Here is a 21,643-nt window from a genome sequence, read left to right as displayed (position 1 = left end):
CAATCAAGTAAATAGGGTTAGGTGAATGAGGTTATATCATCCCTCACAGATGTTTCTCCCAAATAGAAAAAAAATAAATTTAAATGACAGTAGAAACCATTTCTTACAGTAACAATTCAAAAGTATGATTTAAAATATTTATTTTGAAACACTCCTCCCTGGAGCTCATGCCATTAATTATCCTGCTTCATATCATGTATGGCAAGAAATCTAATTTCAATCAAAAAGAGCTTCATAACAGCAAGTCCCATGACTGAAAAATCATCTGACAGCATCTGTCCCAAGATGGGACAGGTCACCAGGGTTCACAGCCTTCATCTCATGATTGTGTCCTATCTTCTAGAGCTGTCATAAAACCACGGCCCACAGCTGGGCGTGCACTGCTGCTGCAGAGATATCATTCATCTCCCATGCCTGGCCCTCTCACTCTCCCCGGTCCTACAAACAACTTGGAGCGGATTCCTCCGCCAAAGCTGATGTTTATGAATGTAATTTTTTTCCCCCTTCGATGATTAATATGGTCTAAAATCTATTCCTCTTCCTGAACCCCTGAGCTGCACTGATGTAATTCAATCACAATCAAAACACTCAATGATAGCTTTATTTTCCTTAAACATAAAAACATTGATTATGATTTACCTTCAAATTTGCCAGCCAATTAGCCATCTAAAAATTGTGCAGGTTGCAAGTTGAACTTACTTTGTTTGACAAATGAGAAAGAAATTAATTTTAAAAATATAAATTTTACATATATTAGGAACATATAACATATTACAATATATTAGGAAAAGAAGGAAACTGGTCAAAGTAATATCTTGCAAATTATATTAGTAACTCATCTAATCTTTCCCTGTTTATCACTATATCTAAAAAGGCACAATATTTCAGTTTAATGACACATCAAGTGTAGAGCAAGAAAACTGCAAAAATAAGATTTATGAAAATCGACTTAATCAAAAATGTCATTGATATAAAACAAATGAAAATGTTACAAAGTAAAGAAAATGATGATGGATGGAAACAAATGACCAAGTTACCTTGGCACTGGGATCCATCAGCTGCAGCATTTATGTGAAACAGAAATCACTGCAAGTAAGTCTTGTGAAAAAGACGCCAACTGGTATTATAATGAGATAAATTAGGGAGTAGAGAAGTCACCAAAGGTCATCCTGATTCGCAGTGGCATAATAATAAATAGATTAAGATGCTGTTTTTAATGCAAGTCGGAAACACTTGCTAAATAAAAAAAATAAACAAAAAACACACAGAAGATCCTGTGGCCCCATGTAGAGAAGGCAATGAGTCACGGAAGAGCAGGGTCTTGTAATCTAGACTATTGAGTGTATTTTGATGACCTGCAGCGGGTTGAAAAGAGAGCTATTGGTGGGGCGCCAGGGGTCTACAATTAAACTAGCAAGTGTTGAGAATGAAGCAATTCCTTCTGAATCCTCTTCATAGAGCAGTATGTCCTGTGGTTTCAATTAAATGCATCAACCTCACTGGAATCATACGACCAGCACGGAGTTACTCAGAGGCTCAATGATCTCATGGTAAACAAATGACCAGTCACAGGACGGGAGTAAATTCAACAGTTATATTGTACTTGCACTGGTGCTGCTGGAAGTGACTATTACATCCACACAAATTCCATTGCAAGTCAACGTAGTTTAGTATGAAAACATTGAAATGTTTCTTTAATATTCATCCAGCAATAACAACGCAGGGGGAAAACCAAAACAAATAGTTCATTGCATAGGAGGTATTTTAAAAAATTTCAGAACAGTACTTCTGTTTATATAGATTTTAGCCAATACATATCACTATTTCAATTTTTTTAAGTGCACAGGTTTGTCTCTAAAACTCCGTTACTGGTCTAGCCATGATGACCCATCTTCGTCATATTATGCAATAACAATTAAATGGGAAATGGGGGATGTTGACATCAACCTTCAGGGCTGCGTTTGCTATTTCATTCACTAATTGCCAGTTAACATACCAATGACTTGGAGTTCTGTCTGGATGGCGGCAAGAACGGACGAACACTGGTGGGAGCCTCCTTCTCAATAGAGTGCCGCCTCTGGGGAGACTGACGTTTGTCTGGCTGGGGAGTGGCAGAGACCGGCAGGAAGTTTGGAGGAGCTGGGAGGGAAAAAGGGGAGAAGGGGTGATGAATGCAATTTCAGAAATGCATAAAAAAGGAAAAATAAACAACTACTAAAGTGGTCAGCATAATCATGTTAGGTATCTGAGTTTGAATGCAGTTAGATCGCACTTACTCTTCTTCCCGATGACCATCTCTGGAGACGTGTCCATCAGGGAGGGTGACATACTGGAGCTGCTCCTTGTGGGTTCCTCCTACAAATCAATGTCGGAGAGCAGCGACGTGATGCAATCAATTTGTTAGTGTTCGGCATAAGAACAGGCAAATCACACAATACAGATTCAAAACTGTCATTTAAAAAAATATATATCTGCAGGACAAGTCAAGCACGTGGAGTGAGAAGATCAGGCCAAATACAGTAAGTAAAATAATTATCAATACATACTGAGGGTCTGTTTTTCTCCATGTGTAAATCTATGTCTGTTATTCATCCATCCATAACTAATATAATTTTCAATCATTTCCTCTGCTGGATTCTGGAAGAGTGAGACATCACTGAAATGGGAGAATGAAAGCGCAGTCGTTCTTTTGGGTTTCCTTCCAAACCTCATCTTTTCTGATGACGCAGTGGTATGAAGCATGATCACTGTACTGCGGCTGCTTTTCAAACTCATGAATTATTCTCTCCACAGAATAGAAATGCTGACTGGATGGGAAATGCTTCAAATTTAAAAAAAGGATTTGCAGAATGATCAAGTGCTTGATACTTTGGAAAAATAGAGCCAAGGCAAGTTTTTGTTTAGCCAACCTAGCAGTTATCCCTGTTGATAATTGCTAGAACTAAAATAATGAAAATGAAATGAAAAAGCTTGGTGGGACTAAAAACCGAGGCAAAAAGGCATAACAATATAATGGAACTGAAAATATCAGTATTTCTCTGATACATTATTATCAGCTTAAGAATGAAGTATTACATATGATTACTGTATATTAGGTCCTGACAAGTTGGAAAGAAATGTTTTGATTGTTGGTTAAATTGAGGTAAGTAAGTAATTATGTATTTAAGTAAGATGAATTGAAAATAAGCTCTGGCCATACAACATTTACGTATAACTGAAATACTAGCCTATTTATTAATATCGTATTTATGTTCATTTAATTCCCAATCCACTGCAAAAACCCAGGGTCGGTTGCACTGTGGTCGCTTGTGTAAAAATCGTTCTGCCGTCCATCTGCACAGCATGCTGAAGTGAACAAAAGCCATTTCAACACGGGCCAGAAATCTTACATCAGATTCGGAGCTGTCCAGTTCGGCCAGCGTTGGCGCCCTGAGCAGCCTCTTCCTCTGGCAAAGCGGCTGACCTCCGCCTTGACTGGGTCCTGTCGTGCCACTCGCTAAAGACTGTGTACTGACGGCCAACTTCCTGGCAGCATCAGGAGTGTCTGCAGGAGAGATGGAGCAGCTGATCAGACAATAAGCCTCTGACATCCCTAATAGGATTTAAGTTTTAAACAAGGGTTAATTTCAAGTGAGATACACACTGTCTAGTCATCTAAGCAGCGTAAACCAGCGGTGTTAAACATTTCTAAACCACAGCTCACACGTTCGGTAAACTTTCACATTGCTGCCACTGACGAACATTAATCCTTGGTCACTTCGACTCGAGTGAAATCGAAATAAACTCGTGAATTAACGTCCACGACACTCTCCTCTTGTGCTTTACCTGAGCTGCGGAACAAGTCCTGAGGAGTGCTGATGCTTTTCCCTGCTCCTGCAAATTAAATTAACAGATTATAACCCGCAACTGGGCCACACAGAGAGGCTGTAACTACAGGGAGGACTTGACAGCAACAAGCATCTGTGGGTCCAGGTGTGCACTGAGGGGGATGCTGTGTAGTTGTGAGCTACACTAACACATTGTGCGGCTGGGAAGCACAGTGGGACAGTGACAGAGACACGGATAGTGACAATGAGTGCAGCCACAGCAAAACAGGTTATTCCCGTACATCGGTCTGGATTATCGCCCTGTGATCTCCACTGCTGCTTTCACATGGTCATCTGCCATTCAGATTTTCTATCTGGAAGGTAGGCGGCCAACACACAAGTTATATAATTTTTCATATTCCCCTCTTGGGAGCGGATTAGGGTGGCGAGCGGGCAGCACCGACAGAGAGACGATGTGCAATCTCTCCCTGGTGACACGGGCTCAAGGCAATCCCTCATCACCTTAACAACCGAAAAAACCCCTGGGAGGATCTCCAAATCCGGGGTGTTGAAACTGTTCCAACTTGTACCATTCATTTCATGCTTAAAAGATGACCTGAACTTCACACGAAATGCGATTTCATTCTGAGTCAAGGCTGCCGCCAAAACTATATTCGTAAGAATGTGTGAAATTAGATCCAAACATAAAACTTTTTATTAAAAAGTCAGATTACAAACTAACTGAGCCGCCACACCTCTTTCTAGACTGCAGGTAGATGTCGACGTCACGACAAAGGACGATTCTTTTATATATTCACACAGCGTAGACATAGCTTGACAAAAGAAAAGGGTGTGTGCTGAAAGCAGGAAGAAGCAAGCGCTGGTTTTAAAAATAGAATTAAAGGCGGGTGAAACAATGGAGACAACCGGTGACGTGAACTTTACCTGATGAGTCAAAACTGAAAGACATGCTAAGAGGTCGCATGACTGACAGATTTGCCCATGTTTGAATAAAGGAGATGGAAGCAAATTGGAGAGACAGAAAAGAAAATCCATGAGAGTTCAGATGGATGGTGAAATCAATGAACTGTCCATTTTTACAAACCATTTAAGAGGAAAAAAACAGCCCCAAAACCAACAATCTGATTTGGATCTATAATTTTCCTAAAACTATTCCAGTCTCACCTGTGTATGACTACATAAAAACTATTCTGTGCTAAATTTCTAAAGCCCAAAACAAAAGGCATATTGTATGAACTACAGAGAAAACCTCATAATATAGATTGAAAAAGATCTCTTCTTCTACAAGTCTTGTCTGATTTTAGCCTTAAATGGTTTAAACATTATGAAAATTAGTGGCAAACTGGACAAAAAATGACCAGCACATACCAAGCAGATAATCTAGCTCCTATGCATTGCTTTGGGGGAAAAAAAATTACACACAGGCATCAAAGCAGGAATGTCATACATAACTATATCAGCTAAAGTTATTGCATGTCTCGCAAACAACATTGTTACCTCCAGGTTCTATGCCTCCAATTATTTGCGACTTGATCCTAACCATCTAATTGTTTAACAAGGGATCACTTTGACTGTTCAGATAATTGTGATGCAAGTGTTTGATAACGATTACGTGATGTTATATGATTTTAGCACTGAGAAAACCAACACAGCTCTTTGGCAGATAGTTTGTAAAGAAAAGTTGTTTGAGTTAGTCATGTCCAAATACTACATGCACATATGCCCATAAAGAACATTTCTAATGATTTTAGTTTTTAGATATATTTACTTTAACAATGTCAACATTTTTAAAATATACGTCCTCTTTCAATCCTTTTTTCATTTTTGGCTTCGTAATATGTATTTTTTTGTTTTTTTTAAGGGGAAAAGAAGTAAATGGTCATGAGTGAAAAACAGGATTAGTCACTTTCTGAACATTTGCTGCATTTAAATGTAAAATAATGGAGAAATATACATGTATGTTGTCCATTATTATCCCTGATGTTGTTGCTGTTGTTTTTGTTTTTGCTGCTTTCTATTTATTCGTGGATGTCTTGCTATCTTCTGTCTTCTGTCTCTTTTTATATTTATATTCATATTCATTTTACTTTTTTTTTTTTCAATTTTACATTTTACTGTTACGCTGCTGTGGCAAAGGAATTTCCTCTATGGGGATCAATCAATTCTTATTTTAAATGTAATGCAAAATTAAAGAAATTACCAACAATTTAAGTCAGTTGCAGGATAAAGACCTGATAAGTATCAGAACATTTCAAACTAAACTTTCAAATAAGTTAAAGTGCAATCTATTCCATGAATGCCGGGGAGAACACTCTTTTTGTATACATATATTTAATTTTAAGCTAATGTACCATATATGTAGCTGATAAATTGCTGATTCTTGAGTATTTTGGCAGAATATTTCCCCATCAACACCAATCATGATTAGAGCTAAATCTATCTGTGTTTGCAGTGCGTGTGTGTGTGTGTAAGCGTCAATGCCTCACCCAAACGGCTTCTGCGGATCATGTCTGGTGAGACAGGCCTGAGCTTCCTCTCAGCTTTAATATCCTCCAGCAGGCGCTCATGGAGGCTCCGGGGCCGCGGCGGATGGGGCTTCAGTTTACGCGCAGAGACCTGTCATGACAACCCTAAGTGTGAGCTCAGAACTGCCGTCACTGTAGGATTTCCATCTGATCTCGATAAACAGTATGAGATTCGCAATTAAGTCAACAAAATCTCTCCATCACATTCGCACAGAGAGTATGGTTTGAATGAGCCAGTGTGAAAACACGACACGGACTAAGTGTTTTCACAGTCCAATTGAACATCGATAAGTGTGTCAGTCATTTGGTGAACGTTGCCAAATTTAACCATGAAGAAACACCACCAGCTTAGTTGTGAAACAACTTTTCGACAGCTGCTACTCACAGGATTGAGAGGAGGTCTTGACCTGATGAACTCCAGAATAATCTCATGAGCGCTCTTCTTTAACCGTGGAGGGATGTCCCCATTCACCTGGAATCACAATGAGTAAAAAAGTGTTTTGATGTTTACTTCTTAAAACAGAAATACATAAATACTAGAAATGGTTGAAATCTCTGGAAAATAGTAAGGACCCATGTTTAGCATGGTTTTTTTTCATCTTTGTGCCTTGAGGTAGGTAGAAATCCTTACCTCACAGGGATAAACAATCAAAAAGCACTTAACAGATGTGAATAATGTACAGAAAAAAATAGAAAAGTGACAGGAAAAAAAAAAACATATTTATTGTACAGTTAATTGTGGCGAGTGAAAATCATACCATGACTTTCCTCAGCTTGTACCGCTTGGATCGGATATCGTCCATTAGCATTTCATATGGTGTGAGCTGGTATTCAATCGGTAACGGATTGTACTGACGCTCCTGAACTTTCTTCAGCTTCACACCGTTCCGAAGATCTCTCATCACCTGCACCCAGAACCGTGCCTGCAGCGCAGAAAAGTACACACTGATCAATAAAATTTCCATTACAGTACATACCATAAAATGGTTTGTTATGGAGGATTTGTATATACAGTTAAAAGAAATGCAGTGGATTATATTCTTACCCAATCGGCATTTTGCAATTCATTGAGATCCTTAACAGGCTCCTCCCGAGTCTCGCCTTCCATTTTTCGAAGGTTCTGTCCAATAAAAACATCAAGAAAAAAATAGTAAGCGAATAAATATGATTCAAAAAGCAAAACATCAATACAATTAGTATGTGTAGTAATGGTTGAAAAAGTCGCTAGAAAACTAGTTTGGTCTGGTTGATAATCAGTCGATGTAGGGTCACATAAGAGCATTAATATGGGCTTGGCCTATATTTATAGGGCAACGGGGAAAAAGAAAAAAACAAGTTAATAGCTGTTATGATGATAGTGGTAAATATATTTCCACTTTTCATAAAAATGGAGTCCAAACGAGAGGGAGTAAGAAGAGGACACAATGAATTGCTTAAAAAAAAAAAGAAAAAAAAATCACTTATTCATTACTTACTATCTGTTCTGCCTGTAATTTAGCTGGAAACACAATGAGGTTAGAGGATTTCAAGTACTCTACTGTATGTGTTTGTTAACACGTGTCAGTGAATCTTTGCTGCGCAAATAAATAGTTTGATGTCATTACTTCGAAGATCACATTGAGAAAGGGTAATGATACCAGCCCTTTTTGGCATATTCAGCATGAATCGTGGTCTCAGTCTACTGTGGATTATTCAGCCATTTCTTGGCACGTCGAGACTCAATCCGATTTGTATTTCGCTGAACTCCATAGCTGTACAAACAGCAGTGAAGGGCACAGTCGGCTGTCAGTATTATCATCTCTGCTTTTCATTTTTCTTCAATTTTGAACTCAGAGGATCATTAAGACGTGAAATACAAAATAGAACTCAAAACCCAGAGGGAGGAAAGCAAATTTCACGGTGCCTGTTAAAACCATAGTTCGAGGGTAAAGATGGATCTCCTGCTAGCAGCTGGAACGGTTTCTCATCATAAACAGATACATTCAACCCTGTTCCTATTTCTGCTCTTTTGATTCTCTTCTAACTCATATAAATTCATGTCAGTTCATCGTTCACCTGCACCTTTCATTACAAATGAGACTCCGTTCACTTCTGAAACTCACAGGAAAGACCGGGGAATCAGAGAAAATAAAAATGGAAGGACACCCTGACAAAATGGAGAAAAACAAAAATAGTTCAAAAAACTGATAAACTCACTGTGTAAGACCCTAATTTGTAAACATCTGAGATACTCAGAACTGCGTATGCCTATTTACTGCAAATTATCTTGTGACAGTCAGTACCTCGGGAAATGTAAAGCAGCCTCTATAGCCTGTTGGCCCCTTCAATAAGCTCCTTAAATAGCTTTAATAACGTTACACTTTATTCTATAACCATATATTACATAAGCGTGTTTGCATGAATCCTCCCCCTCTACAAGTCACAGCCAGCACCTATTGCATGAGTGTGTGCAGCAGTGGACTCGGTCATGTGGTAGCATCTTCCCTAAACCCCAATTCAATCAGAGCGCAACAGTGTACAACTAATAGGGTCTTTCCACTTGCCTGGATCAACACTTTAACCACTCTAAGTCAAAACAAGCCGTTCTCATTTCCTGCTGCCACTGCTTCATGTCACTTTTTTCCCAAAAATGGGCAAAAAAAATGCCCGTATGGTGAAGAAATCATACCATTCGCATCAAGTCTCTCATAACTGTCATAATGAGTCTGCCTGTTAGTTTGCATACGACACAAGATGTCAGCTCACGTTCACTCCGAGTTAAAGCGCTCACCGGAGACGTGCAGGCATATCAGCGGGCCTGGCAGGAGATCGACACCCACATACAGGCTAGAAGCTTCTGGACCAACGTCATAAAGCGGACCTAGTTGTTTTTACTTTGACCTTCTGGATACTTTGTTAGTTTTCTTCCCAGCTATAAAAGACCTGGCAGCCTCCCAAATGTTTGTCTAACAATGTTACTCCTCACACTAAAACCAAATTCACAGTGAAACCAAGGAATGAGACACTGGAATATCTTTTTTTTCACCTGTTTTATATTCTTAGTACATGTTTTAGACATTCAAATGCGTCAATGCAAGTATGACTCACTCATTAAATGGTCCAGATATATGAACATGGAGATGATCAGCAGAAGGTGTCGTGATGTGAGTCATTGTTGCACACAATAGCAGGCATATTATTCATTGTTTCGTAAAGTGGAAAAAAAATATTCAAGTAGGCAGACATTTTAGGAGGTGTTTTACCTCGATGTTCAGAGTTTCTTTGCCATTAACACACTTACAATAGGCTTCTTTCTTCAATAAAGAAAATCTACTGTAATAATGAGATCAGAAGAGACAGAGAAAGAAGCGTTCATCTTCCAAACTCAAAAAATAACAGAAAAATAACACGCAAAAGCTATTCGGAATTTACAACAAATACACAAAAGAACTGCAACTCAGATACGTCAACATGACCAAGTCCATTTCAAGCATTTTAATTTAAGTCTAAACTGTTTCTCCTCACAGACAGCCATTGTCTCGACAGCATATCAAAGCATATTTGCAAGACATCACTCAAAATGTCACAGCACTTCGAAGTTTAAGGCTATCCCGACTGTATGCGGTACTCGCGGCTTGTCTGCCCCATTGTCTGTCGGTATTATGGTTTGGTTCAGTAGCATTCATCTGCCTGTCAGCATAATATCTTTCCACCCACATCCTGCAAATCAAAGGCGGAGTGATGCAGGTCACCCCAAGGTTGCATGAGTTTTTCCAGCGACTAATAGCTGTGAATCAATCTAAATGTTATATGTTCAAAGATGGCCAGTGAGGGACTGCAGAGGCATGTTGCTCTTGATGACTTTGGACTAGGAGAATTACAACATTAGTTTAATACCAGCTGAACACCTCACCTCCTTGGCACTCTTGATCTTCTCCAGGAAGGTCCGCAGTTCTCTGGACTCTGCATAAAGAGCGCGACACACAGCCTGGTAATGGTTGGGGGCATCTGACGGGCTTGGTAAGTGTGAGGAGCACAGCTGTATGGAAGGAGTTCCACATTAATGCTTATGAATTATTCACAGATGAAACTTTGCTGATATAACAAGAATTAATATATTGCATAATGTCCACCAGGGATGCATAAGTTTACCTTTTAGTTGCATATTGCAACTCTGGGAGAAAAAAAGCTGCTTGCAACCACGCAAACTGCGTACCTGATTTTGTGTTTTATTCCAAGTTGTGCATATAAAGATAATTCATTTTATGAATCTGCTCAAATTTCCTCCTTTTTAGACATGTGAAGTTTTAGAAACAAAAACACCCAATTCTCAATTTCATGCAAAATTCAAAAGGCAAATCCTGTTGGACCTCATTTCAATATACATGTGCAACCTAAATATTTTACAGGAGGTCCCAAAAAATGTTCTCCTAGATTAAAAAGTGAGTCAAGAGACCCCATACCGGTCTTCATTGAGTTGATGATTTTAGATCATTTTGCTCAAAATAGAGCTACCACATTTAGAAGCCATGTGGACATGTTTAAGGATTTTATTGACAATACTAAAATCCCAAGTTTAGCAGGTAATGCTTCATTTTTTTAACTTCTAAAATGTTAACATTAAAAGCTAGAGGAGAATGCTGTGTTATGTGACAGTTGCAATACTGATGGTAACCCATCAAAATACAACTCAACCAAGCTTAATCTTATATACTCCCAGCACGCTAATATTAGCATATTAGCATAATTGCATAATAAAATAGATGGTGATATCATTAGTGAGTATATATGTGTTCATATTCATGGACAATGACATATTTGACGTGAAAAGTTGAAGTTGCTAATTTTTCATCTAAATTAAACTTGAATTTTTTGGAATTTCTGATACTCGGTTATTAACTGGTCCGCAAACTGCACTGCTAGCAGGCGGCAAACATACAAGAGTGTGTAAAGCCGCATGGCATTGCTATTCTGGCATCCCTTTAAAATTTCAATCTACTGCAAACGCAGTGACAATAAAGAGACCAAAGTAATGCATGCACTATCAAAATATCTCCCATGACACAAAAGGGTGAACCAGACTGACAACATGTTTTCACCTGACAGGTTTGGCAAACCACAAGAATGTTGGACTCAGCATTGTGTTTTTCTCTTTCTACACGACAAGGACGTTTAAAAGGTGACCGATAACTGAGCTGTGCGTAAAATCCCTAAAATCCCCAAAAAACGCTTTTTGCGACGTAAACATGTGAAAACTTGGTGACAGGTGAAGCCTATTATAAAAGGGTGAGGGCAAAGTTGTTGAACTATGAAAATAAATTATTGAGCGTGTGTTCAAAATCACAGTCAGTGGATGTGTTAAATGAAAGGCCTTGTGAGTTGAATAAATTTAGAATTTCCTGGACAAAACAATAAAAAAAGAAGGTGGAATATACATCTATAATTTAAGCGCGAGGATGGCAGCTTATGTAACTCCTCCTTAGTCAATTTAATTTCAATAAAAGTGATGAGAAAATCCTTCTGGACTTATTCTTGTCTCAGTGGGACAGCGTTTTCACTTAACTCGGTATCTTGATGAACTGCCATCAACCCGACGTCACTCTCACTGACACGAGAAGGGAGGGCACTCACAAATGTGCAATCACCTAAACCTACCACTCCATACTTGGAGTAAATGCTACAGAGAATGATTGTTGGAGAAATGGGATAGACAATCCTACATTTGTTTTCCATACCCATTTCATTATATAGAAAGAAGTGGGTATGGAAAATCTCATGGCTTATTCCCCAAATACCAGTGTGTTTACACTGCTATAATTACCAGTCGCTTATTTAGAAGCCACTATGAGAATTTAGAGCATGTTAACCCCCGTAAGAAGGGGGATATTTGGGGGGGGCGATGGCAATGATGAATTTATCAACAGATTATGTAAAACTGGAAGAAATATGTTGATGGGATACGCTTGACATTAGAGGAAAATTGTTTGATGATGAAGATCTTTGCATGCCTGATTTCCTGGTCTGTGACTTGCGGAAATACAGCTGAAAATGCTCGACAGGATGGGAATACGTCAGTTGGCAGGCAAACAAGGAATCACATTCTCATTTGAAAAAGAAAATACATGCAGCAAGACATTTTTCCCACATTAGCAGTTTGTTTTTTCCAACTAAATTACAAAAGGTACAGCTGATATGTTGCTGTATGGACCTTATCAACACATCCAGTTCCAATAACAGAGACCTACTGTGATAATGTCTCTATAGCTGCGAATGTTGCTGACTGTTGTGGTGGTTGAAGTAGAAATGAGCTCCTCCTCCTCTTCCTCACACTCGTCTTCTTCCTCTGTGGCCTCATAACCCTCGTCGGGACAACAATCGCTCTCGATCTCCTCAATGTTGGTCATCAGGTCAATCAGGTGCTCCAGCGGCGGGCTCAGCTCACGCTCTTCATTCTCTTTAAGGCCATAGTCGAGTGCCTTGTAGATCATGACGCCCAGAGAGTCAATAACCTGTGGGAGCGGAGCAGATCGTTATTATGGACCACACAAATAAACAACAACCTAATTTCAATTTCATGTTCTCCTTGTCCTGAAAAAAATTAACGTACTGTATGTCCCAGAAGTGAAAACCTACTCCATAGCGCCCTCCTCATCTTCAGACAAACAACTACCTTTAACAGCTCAATCACCTGAGAAGCAAAGAGGACAGTTCATGTCCTCAAACCAGATGTGAATAAGGGGCACAGTGTTCTCCCAAAAGGCATGATTATTAACCTAGTGTGGGGATGATTTCATTTCCTCTCATTATTCCACAGTGTATTGCATCTCTTTTTATAACTTGCTCTGACTCTGCTCAATTTCAGAAAGACAAGTTTTCTCAATCAAATGGAGTAATTCCAGTGGGGTCAATTCTCTGTTCTCTCTGCACCAACACAAACTTTTTGGCATAATGTGCTTCAAGACAAACAAGCTATGTTGCACAAGATAACTTTTCTGAAATGTGTAGAAACAAACAGTATGTTTGCAAAATATAGATCACCTTGCTGTCCGGTCATCACCTCAAAACTAAACATTATTTCTGTGTTAACGATGCATTACATACAATATAGAACAACAGTTTGCAATGCACGATGAAAGATGGTTTACAGGAGACTTGTCAATGTGAAGAATTGAAAATGGCCATGATTAAGCAAGAAACCAACTGAAATAGAACTTGTGTTTTTTTTTCCCTCCATTTGAATATTTGGGTACCAAAAAGATTTGACAAGAATCAAATAACACCCAAACTGAGAAGCGATGATTGACCCCTGTGTGTATTTTGATGTATCCGCATGTTGTTATCCAGGACCGGAATTGCATTGTTGAGAAAGGGAGGAGCACGGATTGCACAGCACATTAATTTGGGTGAGGCAAGAGCTGAAGGGCAAGGCTGTGTCTATGCCTGGTTGAGGTTCCCGGGAACAACACCTGGCCGTGTATTAAAAGGGAAGGGTAATGACTGAGCACGTTTGGACTCAGACATGAGCAAACAAGACAAAAATAATTGGTTGTAAGAGTGATGTCTAAAAACCACAAATGTCTAACATAAATAAAGCTGATCTTAAAATGAAGCTGATCAGATTTGTGCATTAGTTACTTTCACAACTTTGGCAGTGAAGAAATGATTTTTATGACATTTTTTGATATCACTGCATTTAAGTCTCTTCATAATTTTAACTTTTTTTGTATTAAAGTGTAGTTAGTTGTAGATTACTTGACAAAAAGCTGTCCCTCAACTGCTTAAGTATTGAACAAAAGAAGGGAAATGATTTGGACAGTCATCCTCAAATTGATTACTTCAAGCATTAGTCTTGACTACAAACTGATTAGCAGGTACTGCTTTTGTTTTATTGGCACGTTTAACTTCTTGTTTGTTTTTGAGCTGTCCTCACAGATGATACAATCCAAGCAAAAAAAAAAAAATCCTTTTTGTAGAGCATGTATCTTATCTGACACAGTACCAAAGGACAGAGTTGGGTATGCATTAGGAAGATTATTAAGATTAAGATGTTAGAAGCTCTAGATATTGGTTTAGATAAATTTCCTTTTTAACTGCCTGGGCCTTATGACAGTAACATCTAATTCCATCTGATTGACATCTCATGAAAAATAGCACACAAAGGTTTTCTAACCGTAATCCAACTGAAACAACTGTCCGAATTCATTCAGCATTGGAGTCTTGGCAAAAAATTAAGAGGGCAACAAAGTATGTCTCAGGGTCTGGTAAAATTGTGGAAACATAAGGTATATGATTTTTATGGCTCAACATTTCAAAACCCTTTTGGTCTTTCTGTAGAATATTACACTCACTTAATTTATCCGCAATCTCTGTTTGTGGTTGGAAATCCTGTTCTAGGGCTTAAACAAATATCCTATTCCTTGGTGTCTTATTATGTAACCTTTTAATCCATCCATAGGACAACAGGCACTGCGGCCAGCAGTGACACTAATGGACACTGGAATGAAAAGGCAGGGAAAGATTAGATTTGGCCATAAATTAAAATTAATTCTACCGGTAATTCCAGTGGCAAGAGATTGCTAACTTACAATTATCAACAATTAAAAAACCTGTACTGAGTCCATACTTAAACTTAAGGGCAGGGTTGGCTGGAACTGAAGTCAGGTTAGTGGTATGAGGAAGACTTTACAAGCACATCATGAAAACAGTTAAGCCTTATCTTCGGTGCTGAAACATTAAATATAAGCGACCAAATATTGCAAAGTGCAAATTTTTCTTTTTATATCTCTTTCATGCTCTCTAACCAAAGTTGACATTTGCAAACATGGCAGTATTCCAAGGGTTTTGCATCTTACATCGGTTTGATCTGCTGAGAAATGACATCCAGTCCCTAAAAGAGACCTTCAGAGGAATGGGGAAGCAAGCCAGTGCCGGGCCGACAGACGCACAACAGTATCGAGAAAAGCAGCTTGGTTTTGCAATTACACAGCACAAGCTCATCAGACTGGGGTCTGACTTTGTGAAAGGAGGCGAGCAGAGGAGCAGCAGTAGGAGAGAAGGAAGGGAAGTGAGTATGCGGACAAACAGTTGGAGACTACGGCTAAAAAAAAAAAATCTGTTGCCAGCTTTCAAGCACTGCAGGTGGAACTGTCTGCAATCCAATAACTGGAAATGGCCTCCGCCCAGGCGGGGTGGACGCCTGCCACAGCGGGTAAAAACAAAATGTGTTGCCGTCCGTAAGGTCTTGAAAGGACCACGGGTATCACAGCTCTTCTGAGTCATTTAGCCATCAGATGTGGGCGGAGGGCACTGACAAAAATTAATTCTGAGTTACCAAAAACAAAATTTAGATTAAAGGTGGAAACAAAACAAAAAATGCTAATGTGGCCTTCTTTGAATAAAGAACAATTCCTGGTGCTCCTGGGACATCATGGCTAGTAGAAAGGACTGGGTTATGTTTTCCAACAATGAGCTGATTTATTCCAGATAATTTACCTTTTCTAGCATGCGCAATGTCTGGGACACTGTCTATGGGCTTGATGACAAATAATAGGAGAATGTTTTACTCACAAACAACCTCTGTGTCCAGAGGGAATTTGCAAACCAGGGCTACGTTGATTGTGTTTCACATAACCTAACAGTCATATACTTCGAGATACACTGAACAAATGTTTTGGAAATAGGATATCGTACTGATGGACGCATTTACACAAATGTTTGAAAGGAGGAATCTCATACCAAATACTTTTGTACTTATCTGTGCGCCTTCAAACTCAAAAAAATTATTAGCAAATACTGCCCATCTGACAACTAAACAAAACAAGTGAGAACATCAGTTTAATCTTGGGGGTGGAAGATAAGCACATCACCTCCCTGATGGGTATAAATGCCGTTTCTATGAGGCAACAGTTTTGTGTTAGTTTGGGCTTCATGCCCGTGTTCTTTCTCCTACTAGAGCCACTTAGAAGAGCAATTCTTAAACTTAAACTTCTGTATATGTTGATTCATAATATGGATCAGACACTTGTTCAAATTTTTAGACCTGTGGATATCAAGCTTTGTCTGACTATAATGAATATGTGTTGTTTCCCTTTTCTCCAGCCATCTGTTCAATCGCAGCCAATAACGCAGGGCAAATGATCCTGAAAAACGGTGGAGCTCATACTAGCAATGCGAGAGAAGCAATCACGGTACCGGAATCAATGAGTCAACGTGTAACGCAGACGGGCAAAGAATGACTTGTTTGTGCTGAAGAGCACACTCCACACACAAGCACACACGAAATAGACAAACCATTATGTTGTGGACTACAGTTTCTGCAAGAACATACAACTCCTAGTTTTTCCATTGTTAAGCTGTTCAGAAAAAGGCCTGGCTTGCCTGCATCCTGACAGACATTCTTGTCAGCATAATCACAGATTAATATTTGATCTAGATGAGTGACAGTATAAAACACTCAGGCAGAAAGATTTTATTAAAGTGCATTCAAGCAAACACCTTTTTAAAAGTATCATTAAGCTCTACCTTTCAAATATACTATATTTAATACTAAAAGTGGTCATTTTCAGTCTCTTTTTTTGTTTGAGACATTAACATAATACACTTGCTTTAAAGTTTTGACCCACAGCCTGCTGCCTTCTGAGTTCACACACCAGTCAAATGAGAGCCCTTCAACCTTGTTTTGGTAGCAAAGTGAAGCCATCATCACAGACAGTTACATAACCAGACCTAAATCCCGGGGGCTTCCACTGCAGGGACGGATGCGCAACCTCCTCCTGAATGCAGCATCACTATCCTAGTTCACAGCAGGACAGAGCCGGATGCCACTCCTTTACATTTTCTGGCCCAAACCCGTCAAGCCAGCACTCTTTTATGCAGTCAAATGGAAATAGCTGAGGGCAGGGGGAAAAAAAAAAAAAAACAACACTTATGCTACTCTGCGTCATTATTACCTGCTGTCAAGAGAAGAACACATTTAAGACAAGACGGTTAATTTAAAAGAAAAACAAGCTTCACAAAATAAAATATACCACTTAGAATAAAATTGTCTTAGTTTAAATATATTTGCAACACAAAAAAAATATCCAGGTTGATAAATCCAAAATAATAATAGAGACAATAGATTTCTATCAGCGGGGTTTTAAATAGGATGCACTGCCTGAAATAGTTCGGATCGTTCAATAGACTGCATTTCAATGGCTGCGTGCTGACCGTTAATATTGTTGTTCAAGCAGAAATGTAACCTCAGGGACTGTAACACAAGCTGCAAAAGTCATTTTAAACGAAGGTGTAAATGTCACAAAATCGATTGACTAATTAGTACTAAGGCGGAGTACAGCATAAATGAAGTCAATGGTACATTACCAAGCAGACAAGAGATTTTGTGCTCCAACGCATCTCTCGAGGGGAGTTTTATATCACACTTTCTTGCATTACACAGACGTCTGACGAAAGGATTTGAAAGAAAATTAGAAAAAAAAAAAAAACTCATGCCTTCTCAGACCTTGTCTAACATCAAGGGCAAACAGCAGTAAGACAGTCTTTGTTAATTTAGGCTGTGGGGGCAACACACACACACACACACACACACACACACACACACACACACACACACACACACACACACACACACACACGCACACACACACGCACACACACACAAACACATGCAGACACACACAGCCCCTGTTGGGCCACTGGAACTGTCTAGTGTATGCTGTTTACATGCAAAAACACAAATATCCCTGTGTGGCCTTTGGGCAGAAACACTACACCTTGGGACGAACGGCAGTAACAACCGTTTACTGCTTCATTTGATGAGAAAAAAAAATCTACTCATCTATTTCAAAATCCAAGGCTTTAGAGCTCATGCATGACACTGGTTGATTGTCATGGCCAAGAACTGAGCTACAATGACTAATTTGCAGTCCTGGCAAAGTGGTGAAAACTGTAATAGGATAACTCAACTAATCTCACCTTAATCTTTAACTGAGCACAAACTAGGTTAAGCTTATCGTATGGGCCACAACAGAAGGTGCACATCTCAAATAAGATGTTTCGTGTTTGAAACGCCCGCTGCTCACCACATCAATGCCTCAATAAACATCCAAAACGCAAATCGAAAAAGGTAATCCAGTACGTTCATCCGATGGTTATCACCAGTATCTTGCTGGGATATTCGGAGTGAAAAAGTGGGTCAAGTAAACACAAAGCACTCTCCACCAAATCACCGGAGCACATTGCCAAAATGTGACCACATCAATGTGCATCAATCAAGAGGAGTAAAGAGGCTTTTTCAGACTTCGATTGTACACTAAACTAATAGCTCAGACAGACTGAATTGAAGGAAACTGGAACTGGAAGGTCCATAACTCGAAAAACTGGAAGTCACAGAACATGAATAAGGCTGCCCACGCCCACGCAGCATGATACAAGTAGGGCACGAGAAATCTGAGTTTAAAAACAAGCCACTGAGCACGGCAAAGGGGTGACAGATGTGGATGGCAGAGTTTTAGCTGTATTTAAATGATGGTTCCCTCTAACCTGCAGCGAGAGTGGACTTTGAACACAACACAATGCCCTCAAATGGAAGAGGAAAAAGAAAGCACTGGCATGCAAAATAGGGCTGGCATTCTGCTGATGCACAAATTGTGATGTAAAAACCCACTGTGTTCAGTAGTATGAATAGAAGTTTTAAAGAAAATGAAAATACAGGACTATGTAGATTTTTTAAAGCATTTTTGACGCATTTGCAAAGCAATTGCTGCATGGGTAATGAAACACATTTAATGATCACCCAGCCCTTTCTGGTAAGAGCCTGTCTGTCCGTATGACAGCTGACAGTTTATGGGCTGAACATAGATACATATTGATAAAGCATAGAGCGCATAGATAAAACCAAAACAAAACAACGGTTATAATATAAAAACTTCAGCTACGGGGCGCAACAGTATCTTGCAAGGTGTTAGGAAACCAAAAAGGTTTGAAATAACTGAATGATTCACTGATTTGTCAAGAAGAAGCATTGGTACTGCTCTCCCCTTTTTCCCAAGTTTCAAATGTTTTTCTGGTAAACATCAGAGCTGACCAAGGCTCAAACTGCTGCTTGCTTCAAATAACGCTGACAGGTTCAGGTCATTTTACTCGCTTGTCAGATCTGCCAAGAATCCTCTTTTTTAGTCCAGTTTAGCAGTCCGCGACATGCTCAGCAAAACTGCATCATTGCCCATGTCCAATGAGTTTAGCTTTCTTTTAGAACAAAGCACGAGCTTCTCCTCTAAGAAAGCACAGCTAGGAAACGACTGACTTTTGGTCGCTATGATACAGAATATCCTCAAAAGTAAAGCTGTCATCTCCAAAGTAGGACCACTGGCTCTTGATCTAGAGGGAACAAGACCTGTCAGTCTGTGTTGTTCTCATGAGAAAATATCTTGGCGATAACCATCGTTTGATTCAAGTGCTCTTGGTTCCTGAGAAAAGAAAGCCAAAAACTTTGCACTCCCAGTGTAGAATACACCCCTCGGCCCCTTGACAAGTTCCTGGCAACCACGTTACTGACAATTATAATGAGACGCCGGCCATTGGTGTACTCAGACTACAGTGCTGCTTCAATGGGCTTGTTTCGGTTCCAGTTTGAGACTTTTTCTGTTGTCTTAAACAGAAGCAGTGAAAGATACAACTATGAGCTGCTTTATTTGATATTCCCTTCAACTCACTGCTTCATCAGTATGAAGTTATCAAGCCATTTGTAAACAAAATAATGCTGATGATGTAATAAGAAATACATAATTTAATCATTTGAGCCATTTTTATGAGAATATTGATAATGGCTGTATTAATCCATAATGACTGAACAGAGGATCATCGGGTGGTGGGTGCCGTCAGGCCCAGCTGCTGGCATTTCAGCCATGGGAATTCAGATTATCAGCGGCGTTACAGGATTCCAGCCTCCCGCTCAGCCATGCAAAAACACGCACATGTGATTGCACACGTGAACATAGACAGCACAATACAAACATGAAAGAAAATCTAACTGGTGAAGAGTTAACTGTACTACAGTTTGTCTTGGTTAATCAGTCTGTCCACACATGAAACTTGAACAAGGCCTCTCCTCCCAGCTTTATACCCAATGTCACTTGGCCAAACAGACACTGGCCACATGTCTTTGTCACATGGCTGTGGTTATGATGTCTCAGTGTACAAATGGCGATGAATCTTAAGGAGTTCACTAGGAACTAACATTGAGTAGACTTAGGCTTAAGAACAGCAAACAAAGTAGAATGGAAATGAAATGCTGTTTGAACACATTCAGAAGTGTCATACATCAGAGAAAAGGCCTCAAGCCCATTTGTTGTAATTCTAAATACTTTGTGTTGAGAATTGTTATGTGAACTTTTGTGCAGCTGTAAGTTTGTTTTTTTCACATCAGTCAAAAAAAACAGAAGAAATTACTAAGTCCACAGTGAGTGTCTTTCCTGTGTAATGTTAGCATATTTACATTTCTGAAAGTTACAATCCACTGTTCCAACTTTAAATATCATCATCTACAGTGAAAATAGTGAAACAGTTTTATCCCAGAGACACAAAAACCGTTAAGAGTGTAAGATTGAATAATTTAAAAGACAACATCTAACAGAGGATTCTGAGTGTAGAAGGACAATGAGAATACCAGTAGCGTGCCTATGATTCAAGTCTTAGGGTGGGCGGGGTAATAGAAAATCAATATTGAGTGATGCTGAAATTAGAGCTTGTTCCCTCAAACTCGTGTCCCTACATCAGCTCTCTTTTCTAATTTGTTTTTTGATGACATTTACAAAATCCATACTCTGCGGCTAAGAACCTACTGATCTTATTCTAAGTGTCACTGTGAGAATAATTTCCAAGTCCATCATAATTTCATTAAACCGGCAAAGATCCCTTATGTTCCCTTGCATAAAAACTGTCAACGACAGTTTTCTGTCAAACGCTGAAAAATGTTCTTAGAGGAAAAGAAAATGCATACTTCTTTGGATTACGCAATGTCACTCTCAATGCTTTCCTCAGCACTTGATTTGAAACAGAAATTATCACTCCGGGTATGTAGTAAACACAGTTTTCAATTTTCCACTCCCTCTATGTTTTTATCAAATTATGAAATATTCAAATGCTCCAAATGTCCAATAGGAAAAAAACATTTTGAACCAAGCAAGAGGTACTTAAAGTGTGGCTGTCATTCTTCACTTGCCCGACCATAACATTTACAGTATGCTGCACAGCAACTCACCTCTAATGATGTTGGGGCCGATCTGTCTTTTTCTGAAAAGAAAGAACAGATAC

The 21,643-nt window shown here is 39.3% G+C and overlaps 1 protein-coding gene across 6 annotated transcripts in view; it reads right to left on the bottom strand.

Moving 5' to 3' along the window:
• spire1a (spire-type actin nucleation factor 1a) overlaps nt 1-21,643 on the bottom strand; it is a 30,711-nt gene that overhangs the window by 3,844 nt on the left and 5,224 nt on the right. For 2 of the 6 annotated variants that reach the window (XM_086177924.1, XM_086177926.1), the window contains exons 2-14: nt 21,591-21,622; nt 12,577-12,840; nt 10,245-10,370; nt 7,398-7,472; nt 7,111-7,275; nt 6,738-6,824; nt 6,314-6,443; nt 4,752-4,793; nt 3,826-3,873; nt 3,390-3,544; nt 2,277-2,355; nt 1,997-2,139; nt 1,038-1,058 (exon numbers count right to left, since the gene is read on the bottom strand). In XM_086177924.1, the coding sequence (XP_086034050.1) occupies nt 1,038-1,058; nt 1,997-2,139; nt 2,277-2,355; nt 3,390-3,544; nt 3,826-3,873; nt 4,752-4,793; nt 6,314-6,443; nt 6,738-6,824; nt 7,111-7,275; nt 7,398-7,472; nt 10,245-10,370; nt 12,577-12,840; nt 21,591-21,622 (1,367 nt within the window). The remainder of the gene's footprint in view (nt 1-1,037; nt 1,059-1,996; nt 2,140-2,276; nt 2,356-3,389; nt 3,545-3,825; nt 3,874-4,751; nt 4,794-6,313; nt 6,444-6,737; nt 6,825-7,110; nt 7,276-7,397; nt 7,473-10,244; nt 10,371-12,576; nt 12,841-21,590; nt 21,623-21,643) is intronic. The other 4 variants (XM_086177925.1, XM_086177928.1, XM_086177927.1 and 1 more) reach the window with 3 other exon arrangements.

Source organism: Fistularia commersonii, chromosome 30, assembly GCF_037954325.1.
Source record: "Fistularia commersonii isolate RoL2024-O1a breed Wild chromosome 30, RoL_Fcom_v1.0, whole genome shotgun sequence".
Taxonomy (NCBI): domain Eukaryota; kingdom Metazoa; phylum Chordata; class Actinopteri; order Syngnathiformes; family Fistulariidae; genus Fistularia; species Fistularia commersonii.
Note: the sequence above shows the minus strand (reverse complement) of the source record. Positions and strands in the feature narration are given on the sequence as shown.